Raw genomic sequence first — 11817 nt, 5'->3', positions numbered from 1 at the left:
GACGAATTAAAGAGGGAACCAGACATAGAAGGGCTCCCTTTCTGCAGAGATCTGATGCTAAGAAACAGAGGTACATGAAGTGGAGATAGAAATGAACAAGCAATCATATAACCTACTCATCCCCAACAGTCTACCCCACTCCATCCCCCCACATACCCATACCTATCCATGGAGCCCCACAGTGGACAAGAGGGGAAAATAGACACCCCCACACACCCAACACATTCAGTCATGACTCCAGGAAGCCCTGAGAGAATAAGACAAGACACAGCAGGTGTGATAAAGCTTTACTGGGCATCAGACAGGCTGGGCAGGAACCACACTGGGAAGCAGGGCCTGCACACCAGGCCAGGTCTGGTCTTCAGGGCAGCGCTGGGAGCAGAGCCCTGTGGGCCAGGGGTCTGGCTGGGCTGCTCACAGCAGAAGTAATCATGGAAGGGAAGGACAGTCTGGGTGGCTTTAGTGCAGGAGGGATAATGTGCAGTGGGGGAGGAACTTTGCTCAAAAATAGTGGGAAACTGGATCTTTAAAGTAGGGATGGAAAGGGGTGTGGGAGGGGGATAAGGGGGCCAAGAAGCCATCTAGAGTGAACAGAAGGAAAAAGAAAAAGACAGATGGTTCCACGGGCAGGAGGTCCACCTGGTCTCCAAGGCACTGGCTCCTCACGCCCATCTCCTGGTTGCAGGCACTACTTGTTGCCCCACACGGCAAGCTTCAGGAACAGAGGGCTTGGGAGGAAGCGGCTGGACTTCATGTAGGCAGAGATCTTCTTCAGGCCCTGAGGGTGGGAAAAAGAACACCAGGCCTCCTGCTGCCCCAGTGGAACCCAGGCAGCTCTCCCCAAGTTTGGGACCTGGGGTACAGCCCTTCCATGTGGGAGTCAAATGTTGGGGCAAAAGATAAGTCTTCTGGGGTCCCCAGCTCTGGGAAGTTATCTCTTCCAATTTCCTGTAATTCATCTGACATCCAGACTCACCACATACAGAGACTCTATACTGTATTAAATGGTGCTGTATATCCATTAGACATTATAACATAGGTTCAGAATCTCTTCACGACTCCCCTGCAAGATGGATTCTACTGAGATCATTTATCAGAATGGAAACTGAGGCACTCAGAAGATAAGCACCTCCCTCATGATCACACCACACGTAAGCAATATGGCTAGAATGCAGCCTGCTTGCTCTCCCTCTCCATTCTGAGTCTCTCTGCTGTACCCCCTTCCCCACAGCTGAAAACAAGGAGGCTCACTCATCAGCCACTTACACAAACAGTTAAGTGACCCACAGGGCAGTTGCCCACCAATAGTGCCTGCAAGGGAATTCAGGATGGGAAAAAACAAGATGAAACTTTCTGTGTTTTGGATACATGGTCCCTTGATGGTTAAGATGCATAAGCTCCAGAAAGAATGAAGTGGCTAGGCCAAAGCAGAAACAATGCTCAGTTCTGGATGTATCTGGTAGTAAATGCAAAGTCTGATGCTTTTAAGAATAATACTGCATAGGAACCAGGAACGATAGGTCCATGAATCAAGGTAAATTGGTTGTGGTCAAGCAGGAGATGGCAAGATTAAACATCATCTTAGGAATCGGTGAAATAAAATGGATGGAAAAGGGAGAATTTAGTTCAGAGGACCATTATATCTACTACCGTGGCGAAGAATCCCTTAGAAGAAATGGAATAGCCCTTATAGTCAACAAGATTCCAAAATGCAGTACTTGGGTGCGATCTCAAAAACGACAGAATGATTTTGGTTCATTTCAAGACAGACCATTCAACATCACAGTAATCCAAATCTATGCCCCTCTCCACTGATGCCAAAGAAGCTGAAGTTGATTAGTTCTATGAAGACCTACAACGCCTTCTAGAACTAACATCAAAACCAAACGGTCTTTTTTCATCATCAGGAATAGGAATGGAAAACTGTGAAGTCAAGAGATACCTGAATAACAGGCAAGTTAGACCTTGAAGTGCATAAATGAAGCAGGGCAAAGGCTAACAGTGTTTTCTCAAGAGAACAAGCTGGTCATAGTAAACACCCTTTTCTAACAAACCAAGAGACAACTCTACACAAGGACATCACCAGATGGCCAATACCAAAATCCGAATGATTATGTTCTTTGCAGTCAAAGATGGAGAAGCTCTACACAGTCAGTAAAAACAAAACTTGGAACTTAGTGTGGCTCAGACCATCAGCTCCTTATTGCAAAATTTAGGCTTAAATTGAAGAATGTAGGGGAAACCACTAGGCCATTCAGGTAGCACCTAAATCCATTCCCTGATAATTATACAGTGGAGGTGATTAATAGATTCAAAAGATTAGGTCTGGTAGACAGAGCGCCTGAAGAACATGGATGGCAGTTTATAACACTGGACAAGAGGCAGTGACCAAAATCATCTGAAAGAAAAAGAAATGCAAGGAGGCAAAGTGGTTGTCTGAGGAGGTTTTACAAATAGCTGAGGAAAAAGGAGAAGTGAAAGGCAAAGGAGAAAGGGACAGATATACTCAACTGATACTGGAGAAGGAAATGGCAACACACTCCAGTATTCTTGCCTGGAGAATCCCAGGGACGGGGGAGCCTGGTGGGCTGCCATCTCTGGGGTCGCACAGAGTTGGACACGACTGAAGCGACTTAGCAGCAGCAGCAGAGAATAGCAAGATCTATTAAATGAGATAAGACCTTCTTAAATGAACAATGCAAAGTAGAGGAAAACAACAGAATGGGAAAGACTATAGATCTCTTCAAGAAAATTGGAGAGATCAAGGGAACATTTTATGCAAGGAAGGGTACAATAAAAGACAGAAACAGTAAGGACATAACAGAAGGAGAAGAGATTAAGAAGAGATGGCAAGAATACACTGAAGAACTACACAAAAAAGGTTTTAATGACCCAGATAACCACAATGGTGTGGCCACTCACCTAGAGCTAGACATCCTGGAGTGTGAGGTCAAGTGGGCCTTAGGAAACTACATGAACAAAGCTAGCGGAGGTGACAGACATCCACCTGAGCTATTGAAAACCCTTAAAGATGATGCTGTTAAAATGCTGCACTCAATATGTCAATAAATTTGGGAAACTGATCAGTGGCCACAAGACTGGAGGAGGTCAATTTTCATTCCAATCCCAAAATAGAGCAATGCCAAAGAATGTTCAAACTACTGTACAATTGCACTTATTTCACATACTAGCAAGGTTATGCTCAAAATCTTTCATGCTAGACTTCAACAGTATGTGAACCAAGAACTTCCAGATGTAAAAGCTGTCTAGAAAAGGCAGAGATCAAATTGCCAACATTTGTTGGACCATGGAAAAAGCAAGGGGGTTCCAGAGGGACATCCACTTCTGCTTCATTGATTGTGCGGATCACAACAAACTGTGGAAAATTCTTAAAGAAATGGAAATACTAGACCACTTATCTATCACCCGAGAAACCTGTATGTAGGAGTTAGAACCTTAGATGGAACAACAGACTGGTTCAAAATTGGGAGAGGAGTAAGACAAGACTACATACTGTCAGCCTGCTTATTTAACTTACATGCAGAGTGCATCATGCGAAATGCTGGCCTGGATGAATGACAAGATGGAATCAAGATTGCCAGGAGAAACATCAGCAACCTCAGATAAGGAGATGATACCACTCTAATGGCAGAAAGTGAAGAGGAACTAAAGAGCCTCTTGATGAGGGTGAAAGAGAGAGTGAAAAAGCTGGCTTGAAACTCAACATTCAAAAAAATAAGACTATGGCATCCAGTTCCATTGCTTCATGGCAAACAGAAGGGGAAAACATGGAAGCGGTGACAGATTTTACTTTCCTGGGCTCCAAAATCACTGTGTACGGTGACTGAAGCCATGAAACTAGAAGATGTTTGCTTCTTGAAGGGCTTCCCTGGTGGCTTAGACAGTAAAGAATTCACCTAATGTAGGAGACCTGGGTTCAATTCCTGGGTTGGGAAGATTCCCTGGAGAAGGGAAAGGCTACCCACTCCAGTATTCTTGCCTGGACAATTTTATGGACAAAGGAGCCTGGCAGGCTACAGTCCATGGGGTCACAAAGAGTCAGACACAACTGAGTGACTTTCACTTTCAGTTGCTCCTTGGAAAGAAAGCTATGACAAACCTAGACAGCACATTAAAAAACAAAGACATCACTTTGCCAACAAAGGTCTGTTTGGTCAAAGCTATGGTTTTTCCAGTAGTCATATATGGATGTGAGAGTTGGACCATAAAGAAGGCTCATCGCCAAAGAATTGATATTTTTGAATTGTGGTGCTGGAGAAGACTCTTGAGAGTCCCTTGACCTGCAAGGAGATCAAAGCAGTCAATCCTAAAGGAAATCAACCTTGAGTATTCATTGGAAGGACTGATGCTTAAGCTGAAGATCCAATACTTTGGCTACCTGATAGGAAGAACTGACTCACTGGAAAAGACCTTGATGCTGGGAAAGATGGAGGGCAAGATAACAGGGCAACAGAGGATGAGAAGGTTGGACGGCATCATTAACTCAATGGACATGAGTTCAAGCAAACTCCGGGAGATGGTGAAGGACAGGGAGGCCTGGTGTGTAGCAGTTCATGGGATTGCAAAGAGTCAGACACAACTGAGCAACTGAACAACACTGTTCTTAAATTGTGAGGGTGTTTTTTCCAATTGACATCTGGTCTAAGTGTATTTGTTCTTCTCATTCTCCAAAATTATTCTCGTTCTCAGAAAAGGCTACTAGTTGCAAGGGTTTCCACAAAGAGATAGGCCCTAGAAAAACAAAAGTGCTCAGAAAGTGCCCAAGCAACTTGCAGAAGAGACCACATTTCACCCAATTATTCAGGAAAACATGGATGAAATATGATATAAGGGTTGAAGCAACAAGACTAGGCTAGGCCAGACTTTGATTTTTCCACTTAAAAGACATAGACCAACTGCTTGGACTGGGACCTGAGCCCACTCTCACTGGCCCTCAACCTACCTCATCCTCAGTCCTGCTAAAGCCAACCCAGCAACACTCAAGTGTACCTGTGCACCATCTTCCCAAGACAGACAGTGCCCAAGAGTGCCCAGGACTCTAAGATCCAGGGCTGCCTGTGCCCCACAGCCCAGGGCCCAACAGGCCACATACTGCAGGCCACATCTGTCCCCATCCTCCCTGCTGGGCAGTCACCCCAGCTCTTGCAAAATTCTCAAAGCACTAAGGCTTGGACCAGAACTAGAACTGATGAGAACTAGCTGAGAAAGCAGATTTCATGATAGACATGGGCATTCAAAACAGACTGTAGACTGAAAAACCTCTTGGATAAGAGCTTCAAATTCCCATATCTGTCACAAAGCAGACTCTGTTGCTTTCCAGTTGGGTGAATGATGAGCTGGGAGGTGAGGTCAGGCTGTGCTCCTCCAGCCCTAAGGTGGCTCCATCCACACCACACAGCTCAGGGTTCCTATAGTTCTCCAGCTACACTGAGCCCCAGACACAGGGCACCAGGATTGTGTGACTTCTGTATCCCACTGTGCCTGACACAGTGTCTCATACAGGGGAGAGGATCAGATCAGTGAATGTGACTTAAAATGAAAATACTAACCCATCTTTCAGACAGAATCTGGAGTAACAGGAAGGAAGACAGGATAGGAGATGAGGAGGAAAGGAAAGCACCCACCAAATGAGGAGTCAAGATAAAATCCTTGCACAGGACATCTATATTACGTTAGCAGAAATGTTATGTTAGTCACTCAGTCATATCCGACTCTTTGGGACCCCACAGACTGTAGCCCACACAGGCTCCTCTGTCCATGGAATTCTCCAGGCAATACTGGAGTGGGTAGCCATTCCCTTCTCCAGGGTATCTTCCCAACTAAGGGATCAAACCAGAGTCTCCCACAGTGCAGGCAGATTTTTTACCATCTGAGTCACCAGGGAAGCCACCAACTACAGCTCTGAGAATCTCAGAACAACAGGCAGAGACTCAATTGCTGCAAAGCCCTTTGGAGACGAGGAGAAAATATTGTCTGTGTTTTTAGTCCTTGATATCAATCCTACTGTGTCTCACTCTACTAATGCCAGCTTCATACCATCTCCTCAAGGTTCTGCTTCCCCCACACTTTCCAGAGCTGTCAACACAGTCATGAAAGGGACCTGAGGGTTTTATTCCTCCAGGAAATGAGGAGCCACTGATGCTGCCCATGGAAGTCAGACGCTCTGCCTGGGAGCCCAGCACAGCCTGTTCTGGTTCTGTGACCTGCAGAAACTACTTGTCCTTTCAGGTTGACTCCTTATCTGTAAAATGCAGAGCATAATTTTTCTACCATGTAGTAATGTTATAAAGATTAAATTTGACACAATACATGTCATTGCTGAGCAGAGATTATGGCATAAACCAAGTTCTCCATAAATGCTATTCTTCATTGTAGTTCCAACTAGGAAATCATCCAGGCTTCCCAGGTGGCACTAGTGATAAAGAACTCATCTACCAATGAAGGAGATAAAAGAGATGCAGGTTCGATCTTTGGACTGGGAAGATCCCCTGGAGAAGAGCATAGCAACCCACTCCAGTATTCTTGCCTGGATAATCCCATGGACAGAGGAGCCTGGCAGGCTACAGTTTGTAGGGTCATAAAGAGTTGGACATGACTGAAGCAACACCCAGGAAAGCATCAGGGAAAGGTGGGAGAAGAGACATAAATACTAGGGGGGATCATGGGAATGACCTCAAAACGGGTGAGGAAATCTTTCAGGTTTGGGAATTCATCCAGGCACCGGGGCTCAAATATGCGTTGCAAATCAAGGATGTCATAAGCCAGGAAATCCACATAGGTGAGCTGCAGGAAGACAAAGCATGAATGCGCACCAAACTCTGAACCTGGGGAAAAATGACAGCTCTCCCTCCCCCAAAGCCATCCCCCTTACCTTGTTCCCTGCAAACCAACACCTCTTCCCCAGAAAAACTGAGAAGAGCTTCATCCTTCCAGGAATTTCCTTCAAGTAACCAGGTTTCAGTTTCTCCTGAGACACAAAACAGCTGTCACTGCCTTCAGACAGACTCCCTGGCAGACAGCAGGCCTCCCAGGGCTGCGTCTGATTCCAGCTGTCAGGTGAGCAGCCATGTCCACTGACTGCACCTGGGTCAGTGCCCAGGCTGCAACTCAACCACTTGTCTTCATCAGACTCCTCTGGGTACCACCTCCCATCTGCGAGAGGCGATGGGAAGACAAAGGGCGAAACCACACTGTTCATGAACCTGTCACCACTCAGCTCCAGACACCTGACTGTGGTCAGACCAGCAGTGCTGTGAGACCTGGCAAAGCTCGGTCCTCAGACCTCAGGCCAATAAACACTAGAATGTCTAGGAAAAAGTCCTACATTCCAGTTTGGGAGTCAGAAATGGTATAGACGCTTGAGCAGTTTCTGGACAGTTGGAGAATCTGATAGGCTGAAAGACAAGAGGGAGAGGAATAAAGTCTGACCCCGGGCTGCCTACTAGGTACCTGTGTTTATGCCGGAGATATTGAGGAAGAGACACTGGGTTAACAATGTAAACACTTGTCTAGGAACTGAATTTCCACCCAGAGGAAGCTGGAGTCTTTCCTAAGATTCTCCAGCGTAGAGGACTGTGTCCAGCGTTTCAAACCCTGTCCAGTCCAGTGTGAAACGACTCACAAAGTCAGGGCTGTAGCAGATCCTGGCCATGTGCAAGCGGACATCCATAACCTGGTTCTCCAATAAGTCCACTCGAATCTTCTCCTCCTCTGTCTCCCCACCTGTGGCCACACAACAGAGACTCACCCTCAGCGTCCCACCCCAGTCCAGCCCAGGGCATGGCCACCTGTGCCCCTGCCCCCAACCCCATGCCCACTCACACATGTTGTACTTGCGAGCGATGTGGCGAAGGATGGCATTGCTCTGGGTTAGCTTGTGAGTCCCATCAATTAGGTAGGGCAGCTGGAAGAACAGGGCCTGGTCACTTGGGCCACCTGCATCTCCTCCCTTGAGTAAGAGCAGAGATGAAATCTGGCACTCACAGAGCCTGGCCCACTGCAGACACTAAATGCTGTTGCTGCTAAGTCGATTCAGTCATGTCCGACTCTGTGCAACCCCATAGACGGCAGCCCACCAGGCTCCCCCGTCCCTGGGATTCTCCAGACAAGAACACTGGAGTGGGTTGCCATTTCCTTCTCCAATGCATGAAAATGAAAAGTGAAAGTGAAGTTGCTCAGTTGTGTCCAATTCTTAGCAACCCCATGGACTGCAGCCTACCAGGCTCCTCCATCCATGGGATTTTCCAGGCAAGAGTACTGGAGTGGGGGCCATTTCCTTCTCCAGCAGACACTAAATGATATGTTGTAAAATGAAGGGATGAGCTGGGACACACAGCATCATGGAAAGGCAGAAAACAGAACCAGGAAGCTGAGAGACAGAGCTGAAAGCACCTGTTCCTGAAAACTCTAAACCAGGAAAGGAGATGGATGGAGACACTGTCCACTCCCCCTCCCAGCACCCCAACCCCTGCACCTACATTGGGAAAGTCCAGACCCAGCTTGGATTTTTCATTCAGCCACTGGCTTCTGTCATAGTCAGGAGCTGAGAAAAAGAAGATGCAGTGAAACAACCTCCCAGGAATCCAACCCTCCTTTCCAGGGGGACCCAGCAAGGAGTAGAGGCAAGACCCCCCTGAACTGGTGGATCTGGAATCTGAACCACTAATCTCACATGGAGCTTTGAGGGGAAAAACCAGCTTAGAAACTTCTTGAAACTAGATGAGTAATCCTTACAAAGGGTTTAGGTAAGCACTAAGGGGAGCCTGTGCCAATGGCTGATACAGGACCCAGCTGTGGGCTCTCATATCCTTCCTTGGAGGCCAGTTGCACCCTAAAGGGTTCGGGAAGGGGCAGGTCCCTACTCCAGCTGGGCGGGCTGGAGGGGAGGGCGACAGACGTGAACAACAGGGGTCAGAACATGGGATGCTTGGCACCAAATCAGCATGAGTTGGGCAGAAGTCAGGCCATGACAAGGATGCCATTACCGTCCCCCATTGTGTACTTCTTTTCCTCATAATTTGAGTCTGTGTACTCCAGGAGCAGGCGGATGGCGTGGGCCAACTGAGAGAGACGGCCAGAGGGAGAGCAGATGTCAGGTCCTAATTGCCTGACTCTCTGTGATCCCACAACCTCAACACCAAGCCCCAAACACCCTCCCGAGCATAAGCCCCGCTTGAGAAAAAAGGGCAGAGGGATAGGGCTTTGGGCTTGGCTCCACCAAGCTCTGAAGAGGAATATTCTAGTGAAATCAATCCCCATTGCACAGCATTTCCCACCCCCAACCCGCCCTACCCTGCCGGCCTCCATCCTTCCCGCCTTTGTGACCCCAGCTCACTCCGCGGATGTCCCAGTAACCCAGGATAACGGTCATGGGGCTGGTTTCCGTCCTGAGTGGAAACACTTCACAGGGGCTGGTCTGGAAATTTATCCTCTGACCCGGCGGTAAAGGCGCGGCCGGAAGCACCCGCCCCTCTTCTAGGCCCCACCCCCACCCAGCGCGGGGCCCCCAACTCAGCGAGGCCTTTCCCAGATGCAGCCCTAGGCAAGCGAAAATGAGACCTATTTCCGCCTCAGAGCCGAAGGGTCTCCAGAGACATGGTGTGGGTTCTGAGATGCCAAGAATCCCCGGGTCGGGCTCACCTGGTTCCTGATCCCAGTCAGATCTCTGCTAAGTCGGTGGAGTTGGTGGCACGCTCAGGAAAACAAACCGGAACCAACAGCAGCAAGGCTCTTCTGCCTTCCCTTCCCTCTCAGGAACCGCTTAGTTTTGCCCTTGGGTTTCAGGTATCCCGCGAGCTCTGGGGAGCTCTGACCACTAAGTTTAGGCCAAGAGCAGGTACCCCTCAAATTGAGTTTAATTGGCACCTGTCACCGGAAGAACAGGACTCCAGGCAGTCCTAAAGCTCCTCAGTCAGTTAACGATCCCTAACAGCCTCAAGTCTTGGAAGAAAATCCGATCACGGGGATAGGAAGAACCACCCAGATCAAGAAAACTGTCCCAGTGCCTTCCTTCCTATGGAAAACCCAGCCCTTCCCTGCTGTTCTAAGAGTGAAACTGATCAAATGTAAATTAATCAGCTAGTTTATAGTTTGGATTGTGAATCTAAATCCAGAACCAGGCCCAGCAAAGAAGATATCAAAGTGCAGTCCAGAAATATCCTAACAGCCAGCTAGATGTCCCTCACAGGATACAGTGATGGGGAGAATGGTGGTCACAGAAGGAATGTGACTGAAAGGGGAAGAGCTGTCCTCAGAGTAGTCAGTCTCCTCTCTTGTAGCAGAGAGTTGCCAGAAGGGATGGCAGTCAGGAACCCGAAGGATGGTGTACAGGACCGCAGTCAGAGTGGGCCCAGCACACCCTCAGCTGCCCAGGTCCACAGATTCCAGCCCTCATCCTGCCTCCTGACCCCTGTGTGGTTCTGTGTGTGAGAGGATGGTTCAAGTGTCCTTTGAATTCTCTCTGTGATATAACCTCCAGAAAACCAGCTTCTACTTGTCAGTGTTCTTCTTGGAAGTTTGAAGACTATTTCAAATTTAGGAGAATAGGAGAATAGGACATAAGTTGGCCTGTGTTTCCTATTCTTTGTTTAAAGATTATTACAAATTAGTGGATATATGAAAACAGATGAGAAGAACATTTAAAAACAAATGGGTCTACAAGTTAAAACACAAGGTTGAGGGACTTCCTGGGTGATCCAGTGGCTAAGACTGCATGCTCCCAATGCAAGGAGCCAAGGTTCGATCCCTGGTTGGGGAGCTAGATCCCACATGCCAAAACTAAGGGTTTTACATGCCACAACTTAAAAAAAAAAAAAAGGATCCCACATGCCACAAGGAAGATCAAAGATCCCCTATGCCACAACTAAGACCCAGTGCAGACGAATAAATGAATAAATATTTTTTAAAATAATTCAAGGTTGATGTACTAGAAAAATAAGTTAAACTAGGTAACACTTTGTTCAGATTGAACTAATGTGAACCAGGTATTCATAAAAGTTTCAAACCACCAAGGGGTTGAGGATACAGATAGACTTTATCTAATTTGCATTAAATCACAGAGTGTGCACATCCCTGCTAAGTTAGGGAGAAGGGAGAGTGTATCAGCAGAGACCAGCAGAGCTCAGTCCCTCTATGTCCCTCTAGTCCCTACCCTGCAAGTCTTCAGGGCTCAGCTCTGGGTACAGACTCAGGGTGCGGCTCAGGTCAGGTAGATACCCTGGTAGGTTTGTCCACAGGGAGATGGTGGTGGCCATGCAAACACAAAAGTGCTGGCCCTCTTGAAAATTATATGTTTCATAGCACATTAAGGAGTTGCCATTCTGGGTTTTACACATCTTGAGCTTAGAATAGAAACATGACTAGATTCCATGAAGAAAATGGCTATTTCAAATGAACAAAGAGAAGAATAACTTTTAAAGTAGGTAAAGCTGATACTGTAATATAATGTAATTTATTCATCCGTCCTTCATTCCTTTTATGCAAAAAACAGTCATTGTGATCCTGTCGTATAGTAGCCACGAGAGTAAGACCATTCTAGGTAATAAAGGCTGGAAGTCTTCTGGGAAATACAGGGAGGAATTTTTAAGTATGGGAGAGATTTTCAGTGCTCAAACCCCGAGGGGCACTGAGAGGGAGGGAGGTTGAAGGCAGGAGAAAGAGGCTGTGCCTGCTGGGACAAGGAACTGGGGACACAGGGATGGGCCCGAGCACAGGCAGCCCCGTCAGGAGGAAGATGTCAGTCCTGCAGGAGGAGGAGGGGGCTGGCAGAGGTGGCTCTCAGACTCAGCCTCCAGGCCC

The 11817-nt window shown here is 47.5% G+C and overlaps 1 protein-coding gene across 4 annotated transcripts; it reads right to left on the bottom strand.

Moving 5' to 3' along the window:
• Positions 1 to 270: 270 nt before the first annotated feature.
• Positions 271 to 9486, bottom strand: LOC101107831 (glutathione S-transferase Mu 1-like). Of its 4 annotated transcripts, none has more exons than XM_060401369.1 (8): positions 9313 to 9486; positions 9006 to 9081; positions 8499 to 8563; positions 7843 to 7969; positions 7643 to 7743; positions 6893 to 6988; positions 6694 to 6804; positions 271 to 778 (listed from the first exon to the last, which is right to left on the bottom strand). In XM_060401369.1, exons 1-8 carry the CDS (start codon positions 9325 to 9327, stop codon positions 689 to 691), a joined length of 681 nt encoding a protein of 226 aa, XP_060257352.1. In that variant the 5' UTR covers positions 9328 to 9486; the 3' UTR covers positions 271 to 688. The 4 variants fall into 4 exon arrangements, with proteins under 4 accessions (XP_060257352.1, XP_042107950.1, XP_012033428.1 ...); XM_042252016.1 differs by having other exon boundaries at positions 7843 to 7924; XM_012178038.3 differs by having other exon boundaries at positions 7843 to 7924; positions 9356 to 9486.
• Between the last annotated feature and the right edge of the window lie 2331 nt (positions 9487 to 11817).

This window comes from Ovis aries, chromosome 1 (assembly GCF_016772045.2).
Source record: "Ovis aries strain OAR_USU_Benz2616 breed Rambouillet chromosome 1, ARS-UI_Ramb_v3.0, whole genome shotgun sequence".
In the NCBI taxonomy this organism is placed as follows: domain Eukaryota; kingdom Metazoa; phylum Chordata; class Mammalia; order Artiodactyla; family Bovidae; genus Ovis; species Ovis aries.
Note: the sequence above shows the minus strand (reverse complement) of the source record. Positions and strands in the feature narration are given on the sequence as shown.

Excerpts from the sequence above, each read along its gene's own strand:
- LOC101107831 (XM_060401369.1), bottom strand. Across the intron at positions 8,564-9,005 it reads GAAGTACACAATGGGGGACG|CTCCTGACTATGACAGAAGC; the intron begins GTAATGGCATCC and ends TCTTTTTCTCAG. Across the intron at positions 779-6,693 it reads ATTTCCTCACCCGTTTTGAG|GGCCTGAAGAAGATCTCTGC; the intron begins GTCATTCCCATG and ends TCCCACCCTCAG.